Here is an 11,949-nt window from a genome sequence, read left to right as displayed (position 1 = left end):
GAAAGACGAAGACCTTGAGGAACAAGGTAGTCTAGCTAGTGAAGGTGCAGTGGCAGCACCGAAAGGGTTCAGAGTGGACGTGGGAGACCGAGGAGGAGTTGAGGGAGCATTATCCAGAGTTATTTTTGGATTCAGCTGTAGCAGACTTCGAGGACGAAGTCTAAGATAAGTGGGGGAGAATTGTAACGCCCTATTTCTGGTATGTGATTTAAATAAAGTAATTTTCATTTCTTAAGGGGTACTCGACAAGTCCGTAGCCCGACTCGTCGAGTAGAGGCGGGATTTTCACGCGGTTTAAGTTGGCGACTCGACGAGTCCATATTCTCGGACTCGGTGAGTCTGCCAGTCTGGATGAAACCCTAATTTTAAGGGTTTACACCCTATTTAAACGTCATTATAGCCCCAAACCAGCCTCCTTCACTTCCCAGAGACTTATTCCTGAAACCTTAGCCTCCTAATAGTGTGTGTGAGTGATCTTTGCCTTCTGAAGGAACTTTTGGTGCATTTTGGAACAAGGAGAAGAAGGAGAAGGTAGAAGAACTCAAGGAAGAAGAAGTAGATCCAGAATACACTCCTCTTTGGCCATCCCTTTTGGTAATAAAGCTTCCATCTTGATTATTGTGCTGATAGATCTAGTTTGTCCCCAAACTGTTGGTTTTAAGCTCAAAAACCCCAAATCCTTTGTGATAAAGCCTTGTGATCGAGTCATATCTCAGATCTAGCCTCTCTTGAGCTCCAGAAGCTCAAGGAGACCACCTTTTGGCAGCCATGGCTTTTTTTTAGTCAAGTAACCCCCCATAATAGTGAAGTATGAATGATATTGCTTCATTGCATCTTAGATACACATAAAGTTAGCAACTTTACGTGTTCAGATAGTCCTGGAAGCTTAGATATACGAATTGGATGCACTAAGGTTGATTAGAATCGATTGTTTGTAATCTGCATGCAAAGGACTCGGCGAGTCGTTCTTCTGACTCGACAAGTCGGGTCGCGAGTCTTAGACTCTCGGTTCAGTAGTAGTGAGTAGAGTAAGGACTCAGTGAGTTAAGACTTGGATCTGGAAGCTGGAGGACTCGACGAGTTGTTCATATGACTCGGCGAGTCATAGACTGGGTGTGTTCTTCTGTTGAAAGGGAACTCGACGAGTTGTTCATACAACTCGGCGAGTCGGATGAAGTTAGACTCGATGTTAGTATCGAAGAAGAACTCGTCGATTCTTTGCCAAACTCGACGAGTAGAAGCTGGTAGAGGATTAGAATGGATGATAGGGACTCGGCGAGTTGGCGGCCCAACTCGGCGAGTCCGGTCAACTGAAAGTTGACTTTGACCGGGAAGTTGACTTGACAAGGGTAAATAGTCATTTTACCATGAGATTATTTATCAGCATTTGATTTAGTGTTTATGGGATTTGTAGCCGGGGAGTTCCGGAGCAGCAGTCAGACAGTTTCAGATCTAGCATCTCAGGGGCCAACGTTACGAGGTGAGTTTCCTTCCAATAGGAACGGGTCTATGGCTACAATGCCGGCTCGTTTAGTCAGCAGTATTTCCGGACTTCGGTCCGATGTAGTTGTTCAGTGTGCTTGATGTCTTTGTGATTCAATCATGTCTTTGTGTTATGTGGTCCAGACTTCGGTCCGATGCAGTATGCAGTATATGTGATTATGCTAGTAGTTATGATTATGCTATGCTATGTTCAGTCAGTTTCTGGACTTCAGTCCGATGCAGTTTCCGGACTTCGGTCCGATGTAGAGGGCAAGGCCCAGGTTAGTTTCCGGACTTCGGTCCGATGCAGTTTCCGGACTTCGGTCCGATGTAGTTTCCGGACTTCAGTCTGATGCAGAGGGCAAGGCACTGGCTAGTTCCGGACTTCGGTCCGATGCAGTTTCCGGATTTGGTCCGATGTAGTGGGCAAGGCCCAGTATGTGCTTATACGTTATTGTATGGTATGTGGTAGTTCAGGGGAGCTCACTAAGCTTCGTGTTATTATCTTTCCATTTTGGTTTCAGCTTTCAGGTACTTCTGCTAGAAAGGGTAAGAGCTCGGGATGATGGCATGGCACACACCACAGTTACAGTTTTATCCTGGGAGTTTTATTCAGACGTTTTGATATGATATTGATTTCAGTTTGATTTGATACATTTATTATGGAATTTTGAGACATGCGATGCATGGTTTTGTTATATAACATTTGATGTTGTGGCTTTTAGTAATGTTAAAACAAAAAATTTTGGGTTGTATTTTTGGGACGTTACAAAACAGGGGTGTAGCCATTTGTTCCAAGATCATTGGAAGTTGCCTTGTAATCTCTTGAACTCGTATAATAGAAACTCTCTTTCATTTATAGTAATTCTTAATCCTTGTCTCTTGCTTTCCAAGTTGTTAGTACATCGCAGAGGAAGCATAGTAAGCCTGACTTAGTTGAAGAAACACTAAGTGGCACACGGTGATCGAGTAGTCCGGTGGATACGAGAGTGGGTGCAGAGGCAGTATCGGGTTTGTGGCTTATGTGGTTGATACGAGAGTGGGTGCAGAGACACCGAGTTCGGTCGATGAGGTCCTGATAGTGCGTGAGTTTTCGGATGTTTTCCCCGAGGAGTTGTCGGGTGTGCCTCCCGAGAGGCAGGTGGAGTTTAGTATCGATTTGGTTCCGGGGGCAGCGCCTATAGCCAAGGCGCCCTATCGCCTTGCGCCTCCAGAGATGCAGGAGTTATCCTTGCAGCTTCAGGAGCTGCTGGGAAAGGGGTTTATACGGTCGAGTAGCTCATCGTGGGGAGCGCCGATCCTTTTTGTCAAGTAGAAGGATGGTTCACACCGGATGTGCATTGATTACCGGGAGTTGAACAAGCCAACGGTCAAGAACCGTTACCCCTTACTGAGGATCGATGATTTGTTCGATTAGTTGCAGGGAGCGTCTTGGTTCTCCAAGATTGATCTGAGGTCTGGATATCATCAGATGAGAGTGCGTGAGGAGGATATCCAGAAGACTGCGTTCAAGACTCGTTATGGGTATTACGAGTTCGTGGTGATGCCTTTCGGGCTCACCAATGCACCGGCGACGTTCATGGATCTCATGAACAGGGTGTGCAGGCCGATGTTGGATCGTTCAGTGATCGTGTTCATTAACGACATATTGGTGTATTCGAGATCCAGAGAGCAGTATGAGGAGCATTTGAGGGAGATCCTCGGAGTTTTGAGATTGGAGAGGCTTTACGCCAAATTCTCCAAGTGCAATTTTGGGTTACGAGAGGTCCAGTTCTTAGGACACCTCATCAACCAGAATGGGATCTTGGTCGATCCTGCCAAGATTGAGGCAGTGATGAGTTGGGAGGTGCTGAGATCCCCCTCAGAGATTAGGAGTTTTCTGGGGTTGGCCGGCTATTATCGGAGATTTATTAGAGATTTCTCCAAGATTGTTGTTCCTCTCACCAAGTTGACCCGGAAGGGTGTAGCATTCAGTTGGGCCCAGAGCAGCAGGCCTCATTCGAGACACTTCGCCAGAGATTATGCGAAGCCCCAAGACTAGCCCTTCCGGAAGGGATGGAGGATTTTGTGGTGTATTGTGACGCGTCGATATCAGGATTGGGTGCGGTGCTGATGCAGAGAGGTCATGTGATAACATACGCATTGAGGCAATTGAAGCCTCATGAGATGAGATATCCCACTCACAATCTGGAGTTGGGGGCTGTGGTGTTCGCCCTCAAGATCTGGCGTCACTATTTGTATGGGGTCCGGTGTACCATATACACGGATCACAAGAGCTTGAAGTATCTGATGGATCAGCCCAACCTGAATATGCGCCAGAGGAGATGGCTGGATGTGGTAAAGGATTATGAGTGTGAGATCATGTACCACCCAGGCAAGGCTAATGTGGTAGCCGATGCTCTGAGTCGCAGGGCGGGGAGTGCCCCATTACGAGATGTTTGTTTGAGATTGACAGTGATGACTCCAGTGTTGGACACCATTCGGGAGGCCCGGGTAGAGGCCATGAGACCAGAGAACCGCAAGAGAGAGCGGGTGATCGGGCAAGTATCTGATTTCATTGCCAATAGCCGAGGGCTTATGACCTTCCAGGGCCAGATTTGGGTGCCATTTGAGGGCGGGGCACGTACCATTTTGATGGAGGAGGCGCACAGGTCGAAGTTTTTGATCCATCCCGGGGCCACTAAGATGTACATGGACCTAAAGAGAGACTATTGGTGGCTCTGTAGGAAGAGGGACGAGGCGTGGTTTGTAGAGAGGTGCTTGACCTGTCGTAGGGTTAAGGCCAAGCACCAGTGTCCACATGGCAAGTTGCAGCCACTTGAGGTTCCACAGTGGAAGTAGGAATAGATTTCCATGGATTTTATCACCAAATTGTCAAGGACTGCGAGAGGTGTCGATGCAATTTGGGTGATCGTCGACTGGCTGACAAAGACCGCTCATTTTCTTGCTATCAATGAGAGCTCTTCCGCAGAGAGGCTGGCAGAGGTCTCTGTGAAGGAAGTGGTATCGCGACATGGTGTGCCGATCTCGATTGTGTCAGATCGAGATGTGCGTTTCACTTCCAGGTTCTGGAATAAGTTCCATGAGGAGTTGGGTACTAGGCTGCATTTCAGTACCGGTTACCACCCACAGATGGACGGTCAGAGTGAGCGGACGATTCAGATGCTCGAGGACATGCTGCGAGCATATGTGATGGCCTTCGGAGGAAGTTGGGACACGTATTTGCCGTTAGCTGAGTTTTCTTATAACAACAGCCACTATTCGAGTATCGGCATGCCTCCTCTTGAGTTTTTGTATGGGAGGAGGTGTCGGACTCCCATATGATGAGGAGAAGTCGGGCAGCGAGTGATGGGTAGCACTGAGTTGGTGCTTCAGACGACTGGGCAAATATAGCAGGTCAGACAGAGGTTGTTGACAGCTCAGATTCGCCAGAAGAGTTACGCAGATAGGCGATGATCCGAGCTCGAGTTTCAGGTGGGGGATTTCGTACTCCTGAAGGTATCTCCTTGGAAAGGAGTAATCTGATTCAGGAAGAGGGGCAAGCTGGGGCCCCGGTACATCGGTCCATTCAGGGTGACTGCGAGGGTAGGTAGGGTAGCATATCGTCTAGAGCTACCTGCGGAGTTGAGTCAGATCCATGATACCTTCCACGTGTCTCAGTTAAGGAAGTGGATAGCCGACAAGTCGGTGGTGGTACCATTGGAGGATATTCAGGTGGATGCCAGCCTAAATTATGTGGAGAGGCCAGTTGTGATTGTGGATTGGAAGATCAAGGTTTTGAGGAACAAGGAGGTGCCCCTGGTGCAGGTCCAGTGGCAACATTGGAGAGGGTCCGAGCTGACTTGGGAGCCAGAGTTGGAGATGCGTGAGCAGCATCCAGAGTTGTTGCGGAGTAAGACTTCGAGGGTAAAGTCTGATTCTAGTGTGGGAGAATTGTATCATCCAGATTCCCAGGTATTATATTTTATCATTTTATTTTTTTGAGAAAAAGAGAGGGGCTCGACGAGTTGAGTCGTATACTCGTCGAGTAGGACCGCGATTGCTGACTGGATTAATGAACAGAGTCGGCGATTCGGAAAGGGTGGACTCGACGAGTCCGCGTCGTGGATTGAAACCCTAATTCTCGGGGTCTGTGCCCTATTTAAAGGCCTTTATGGCCTCCATTTGCGGCTACCAGTCCAGAGAGAGATACCCTAGCGATTGTGAGCAAGTTGTGAGAGAGTTTGAGCCTTTTTGATCATTTTTAGTGTGATTTTTACAAAGGATAAAGTGTTTCCAGCAAGGGGAGGTCAAGAGGATTGCATTTCAGTGGGTTCTCAATTGGGATCTTCAAGTTTGAGGTAGCTATTCGATCCTAACCTTCTGTTTTGCTTATGGGCATTGAATTTAGGATTGTCTATACCCTTTTATGGCTTGTTTAGTTGAGTATAGTGTCCCTTTGAGTGATAAACTCTAGATCTAGACCTTTTGAGGTCCAGAGAGCATGAACCATTCTGCTTTTTGTGGTTCTATGGAGGAAATGGGTATAGGTTGCCATGTTAGAGGGGATTTCACCAAAATAATCCTTGGGAGCATTGCATGTGTTGCAAGATTTGACCTTTACGTGGTTATTGGTCATGGGGGAGCCAGATCTATAGATTAGTGAAGCAGATCTGACCTCAAGAGGTCAGATGAGTGTTGTCATGGGAGCAACTCACCGAGTTCATAAGTGGACTCGACGAGTCGAGTCGGGGTTGCCCCGCAATTCGTTGCTGAGTAACCCGATGAGTGGAGAGGAAACTCGTCGTGCCAAGTGGGGCTTGGAGGGATTCATAGGATCAGTATGGACTCGCCGAGTCGCCTGAGTGCACTCGACAAGTCTGGTCAAAGTTTGACCGTTGACTTTTGTTGACTTTTAGGGTTTAGTCAGTGTTTGGACTTATGAACCATTAGAGGGGTAGAATGGTCTTTTACCCTTCTTAGTGAACTTATAGAGAGGGGTTAGCCTAGCCCTTAGAAGTTGTATTAATTAGAGTAATTATTTATGTGATTAGGCGGAGGCTAGTGCAGTATTTCAGAGATGGAGGTTTACCGAGTTACCCGAGGTGAGTATTCTCACTATACTTACCTAAAGTGGTAATTAGAGTTATGTGACAGAGTATATTATATGCTATGTGTTATCTATGTGATTCTATGCTATATGTGATTCAGAGTTTATAGAGTTAGGACCGAATGTCAACAGAGTTAGGACTGGAGGGTTCCACTGAGACACTTTGACCAGAGGGTCATATAGAGTTATAGCCTTGAGTGGCTAATATGTGTTGCAGTGTTTGGTGTTATGTGTTTCAGGTACTAGTGAGGATCGCGGGAAGGCACCAACATGATCATTACACACTAGAGGAGTTTTTATACGTTATGATCTTGGGTTGTGATATATGGATTGATATGTGAAACAATGAGATTTTATAATGTTTATGAATGAAAATATGTTTTTAAAATGTGAAAAATTGTTTGAAAATTTTTGATATGGAATTTTGAATACTTCAAGAAATCAAGATTTGTTACCTTCACATTGACATCACTTTTTATGACAACAGTTTGATATGGAATTTTGTAGATGATGAATCTCTTTCAACTATTGATGAATTTGAGAAAGATCAATTTGGATCAATCTTCTGGGAAGTTACACTCCCATTTATCTCTGGGAACATGGGTTTGTTTCTAAACCAAAGTTAACATTGAGAATCAACTATTTGGGGACATCGTGTTTCCTTCATTGATGATGAATTCGTTGTTCAATCCAAGCTATGGCTGCCTCTAATCCATCAAACAATCATAGATAGATCATACATCTTCATACATGTTATCTTGTTGTGAGGCCTATGAAAAATCGGCATACAGGTTATCTTGTTGTTGCGAAGCCTATGAAAAATCGATTTGGAAATCAAAAATCTTTTTATTGAACACTTCATCGAAATCAATCAATAAAAAAAAAAGAAACTAACAATGAAGGAAGGCGATCCTGGGGAGGACGACGACAATGATGACGCTGGGGATAGAGGCCGATGTTTGAGGACTAAGTTCATTCATCAGTGACGAGGAAGTGACGAGGAAGAGAGGTGTGAAGGAGCGGGCGTATTTTGGAATAAGAGCATAAAAAGGATTTTTGTTAGTCTGCATCTTTTTTTCATATCACCGAATCAGATATCTTAGGACCGAGTAAGAGCCATTAGATGGTAGTATCAAACAGTCTTATTGGATCGAATCAGATTTTCACATTTTACTGGATTCGGTAAGAGGCTTATCAAACAATCCCTTAAAATGAAGTTGTCTTGGGTTTAAATCTTATATGCTTCAACTTTTAAGTGTTCAATAGTTTTTAGAAAATTCCTACAAATTATGTGATTCTCTTATTTTTAATATTTTGATAGTTACTTTTAATTTCTAGATAAACTATTTAACTATCTAATTACTTAGGATTGATATGTTTGGGATTGAGTTTTGAAATATTTATTTTATTAGTTCGTTACCATCACTTTAAGTTAGAATAAGTGTTAGGTGTGTTTGTTTAAAAATCACTTTTATCAATAATAATAAGTTGTTTTTGTTTTTAAAAAACATTCTTGTAAAGAAGTTCAAAACTATATTTCCAACCCAATCAGTTCTTTATTAATTAGAAGAATCAAATTATTTTCATGTACTTATAATTCAAAACTCATAACATTCATACTCATACCGAAATAACTAAATAATAAGAAAAAACAAATCAAGGTTATAGACTCTATTGAACAACAAAGAACTGAAACCCTAATTGCAAACCCTAGCAGTTGAACAAGAGAGAATAATAGAGTACATAACCTAATTGATAAAATATAAAAAACTAAAACTAAAGTATAAAGAAGATCTAATGAATATTGAAAAAGACAAAGGGAGTTAATTGTCGTACATTAATTTGAACTCTCAATTTTACAATACAACCCTTCTGATTTTTAGACTCATTCAATTAGTCCAACAAGTTCACAGGTTAGCTACAATAACCTCCATCTTTTGTATATTGCAGCACGATACTTCAACTTTCACTCAGATATTCAACAGTCACTGTTTCAATATTAAGTTGGACTTCAAACCCACAATGACCATACCAAGTTACATTAAGACTCCATGTTTTTCCTTTCCAAGTTAAGATTCAAATAATATTAGAAAATAACCATATTTCTCAACAGTTCTCATCACACTTTTCAAAATCCATCTTAATTTTTCCTGACAAAAAAATCTATAACACCTATCATTTTAATTGATTGGAACTCAGGTGTTGTTTGCTTTTTGTCTGTAAATCTTCTTGGCCTCTTCTGTTTGCGTCGCACAGATCATGCCCAGACATTAGACTTCGCATATTGTTTGTTTTTTTGAAGACTGTAGACCTAAAAATGTCTGAATGCCCTCTTCTTGGCGCAGATGTAGACCAAAGTTTTCAATCCTCTTCAGACATCTTCTAACATAAAAACACATATATCTTAGGTATTTTTAACTTAGATTTATTTCAACTTTATCTAAGATAAACAATTTGGATAAAAAAAATACAATACCTAAAGAAAAAATGTTTGACGACATAATCATGAATTTTGTGACAAATTTATAATTAAATATTTAATTTCAATAATGGTCGTTAGAGTTGTTTATATAGATATGAAAAAAAATTGTAATATTGTCTTATATTTTTTGTGCCAAATTTTATAAAACTTTATTTTAATGCAATAGCATTCATTTCTTGGGATAAATATTTATGACTAGTTTTTAATTGATTTAATTAAAAAGATAAAGTTTTTAATTGATTTAATTGCAAAGGCAAAACGAAAAATTTGAAAATTTCATTTAAAATCAAAGTTTTTCCAATCCGTTTTACGTGTTAAATTCTTTTATTGTTAATTACAATGTTTAGATATATCTTTGTGACGAAAGTTTGTTGGTTTTATTAAATATATACGTTAATTTGTATCATTTTATTTTTACTTTTTATACAATAATACATAAAAGTCAATCTACATTTGTTAATTATCTATATATAATAAAATCATAAAATTATTGAAAAACTCTTTTAAGTATAAAAAAAAAAAATTGGTTTAATTTGATTTTAGTTTATTCTAGTAGCCTGCAGGCTGCAGATGTTAAAAAACAAACAGTTTTCTTTTTTCAGACTGTAGACGTTTGGTCTATCTCTTCTACTGTAGATGTAGTCCACAGACTGCAGACATTTTTACCTTAGAAAAACAAACAACATCTCATTCTCTTTTCAATCTTTGCGTCTCTCAACCTCAAATTATAATATTATTCATAAATCAAATATAAACATTTTTTCTTCATAGTTTGTTTTCATTGTCATTAGTGTTTATATTATCTTGTTTGACAACAATAAATAAACTAAAATACAAAATAAGAGGGCGAAGTCAAACCTCACTCGTTTATCTTATCCAACCAATTTCAGGTTAAAATAAGTTTGAACTTCTTTACTATCTTTATATGTTTTCTTCCTACGTTGGCTAACTGGTTAAGTAGTTACTGGTTTGGCTTACTGCTTAGCTTCGAGAATGTGAGCAATGTTAAGGACTTGGACGCTATTGGATGCTTAAAATCTCCCAAAAAACACTAGTAATTCTTACTATTTTATAATACATATTTGCACAATGTTCTTTATATTCGTGAATAAACAAGTAAACAAGTAAAGTAAGTCTCCATATATTTTCATATAAGTGAATACAGATGATTTGATAATGAATTTAAGTTCGTTATATATATCATATAGTAGCTTATATCTTCAAATGATCCAAACGAGGAACACCAAGGCCTGTAGAGAAAGAATATTGAGAGTACTCCTGAACGGTGGTTTCTCTGTATCTCGGTGGGTTCTCATCGGAAACCAGCTCTTTGATCGGACCATACACCTTCGTCGACGGTGCTAAGGCGGTGGTGAAGAAACACGCCACCGACACTCTCAGCCCTTTCTCATTTGCCACCACTCTATGCTCCACACTCCTCAATTTGTCATTCGATATCATCTGAAAAAAATTGAAACCCAACAAAATTAGACTGCAATTTTGACTTTTGATAGTCAAAATCAAAAAACTAAACTCGCCTGTAATAGGTCTCCAATGTTGATCACAAGTGCACCAGGGGTTGGAGGAACATCAATCCATTGATTTTGATGGAGTATTTGGAGGCCTCCGATTTCATCTTGTAGAAGAACAGTTAGGAATCCAGCGTCTGTGTGTTTAGTTGTACCCATGGTAAGATCTGGTTGTGGACAAGGAGGATAACAATGGCCGAGGAATGCAAGCCCTTTGTCACAATCCAAATCTCGTAAATGATTTGCATTTAACCCTAAAGCCTCTGAGATCAATCGGAAGAGTAAGCTTCCTAGTTTCATCACTTGATTTGAATACTCGATTTGTATGTCTCTGCAAACTTCCGACAATTCATCAGACGGCGGAGGTGACGGAGCCATAAATGAATAGAATGTGTCTCTCCAGTTCGCGGCGGCGGAACTGTAAAGATCGAAGTTGCTATTATACACGACGCTTCTCGAAAAATCTCTCGAGTATATTCGTTTTTTCACCTCCATATCTTGTTCGTGGAATCTACGAACTCCTTGAAGCATCTCGTCCATAACAGTCACAGGGATCCCGTGATTCACTACTTGAAAGAAACCTAGATTCTCCGACGCCGCACGGATCTTCTCCACCGTCGATGCTCTATCGGTTGATCCAAGATCGACGATTGGAATCTCGAAAGTTGTGGAGGTTTTGGGGGTGGTTTCCGGTGGGTGGATGAAGATGCGAGGGATTTGGCGGATTCCGGCATCGACGAGGCCTTTAACACCAGTTTTTGTTTGGTCGAAAGCTTTGAGTTCCGTTGGTCGATCGTAGCCTGAGACGTCCGAGGCGGTGGCAGCAGCCATTTTTGATTTTTGCGAAAATGATGGCATGCAAAGTCTATATATGAGAATATGCTGCCAAGTGCCACCACTCATTCAAACTTGACTACGTTTAATGATAAAAAAAAATCAGAACTTGAAATATTTTTATATTTATTTTATACATAGCTGATGTATTAAATAAGTATATTTTACGAATATAAATGATTATATTCTAATTTTGTTGAAATTAAGATTTTTTTATATTTTTTTTAGTTTAATGTTGGGTTAATGTTTTGGGAGGTAACAAGTTATGATACTTGTACATTTAATTAGGGATGAGAATGAATCCAAATCAGAACCGATAGACTAGGATTCAGAAAAATCGAGAACCGGTTAACGAGATTTTGTAGGACCGGTGATCGATGTTGTTGTCTCGGTCAAAAATAAACTTCACACACACTAGATAGCTAGGGTGAGTAAGAGTCGAATCCACGAGGAGCTTGTGGTCAAACTTTGTGTTATAGTAGTCAATGAAAAAGAACTAATAATTGTAATTGTCACGAAATATATTTAAATTA

General features: G+C 41.0%; 1 protein-coding gene across 1 annotated transcript; it reads right to left on the bottom strand.

Annotated features, from left to right (window-relative positions):
• Positions 1 to 10,170: 10,170 nt before the first annotated feature.
• Positions 10,171 to 11,497, bottom strand: LOC111888096 (1-aminocyclopropane-1-carboxylate oxidase homolog 1). Its single transcript, XM_023884204.3, has 2 exons — positions 10,592 to 11,497; positions 10,171 to 10,514 (listed from the first exon to the last, which is right to left on the bottom strand). The coding sequence occupies exons 1-2, from the start codon at positions 11,483 to 11,485 to the stop codon at positions 10,266 to 10,268; spliced, it is 1,143 nt and encodes a 380-aa protein (XP_023739972.2). The 5' UTR covers positions 11,486 to 11,497; the 3' UTR covers positions 10,171 to 10,265.
• Positions 11,498 to 11,949: the final 452 nt, after the last annotated feature.

Source organism: Lactuca sativa, chromosome 3 (genome assembly GCF_002870075.4).
Source record: "Lactuca sativa cultivar Salinas chromosome 3, Lsat_Salinas_v11, whole genome shotgun sequence".
Lineage (NCBI taxonomy): Eukaryota > Viridiplantae > Streptophyta > Magnoliopsida > Asterales > Asteraceae > Lactuca > Lactuca sativa.
This window is presented reverse-complemented; position numbering and strand designations above follow the sequence as displayed.

Excerpts from the sequence above, each read along its gene's own strand:
- LOC111888096 (XM_023884204.3), bottom strand. The coding sequence starts at position 11,485 with ATGAGTGGTGGCACTTGGCAGCATATTCTCATATATAGACTTTGCATG. Across the intron at positions 10,515-10,591 it reads ACATTGGAGACCTATTACAG|ATGATATCGAATGACAAATT; the intron begins GCGAGTTTAGTT and ends AATTTTTTTCAG.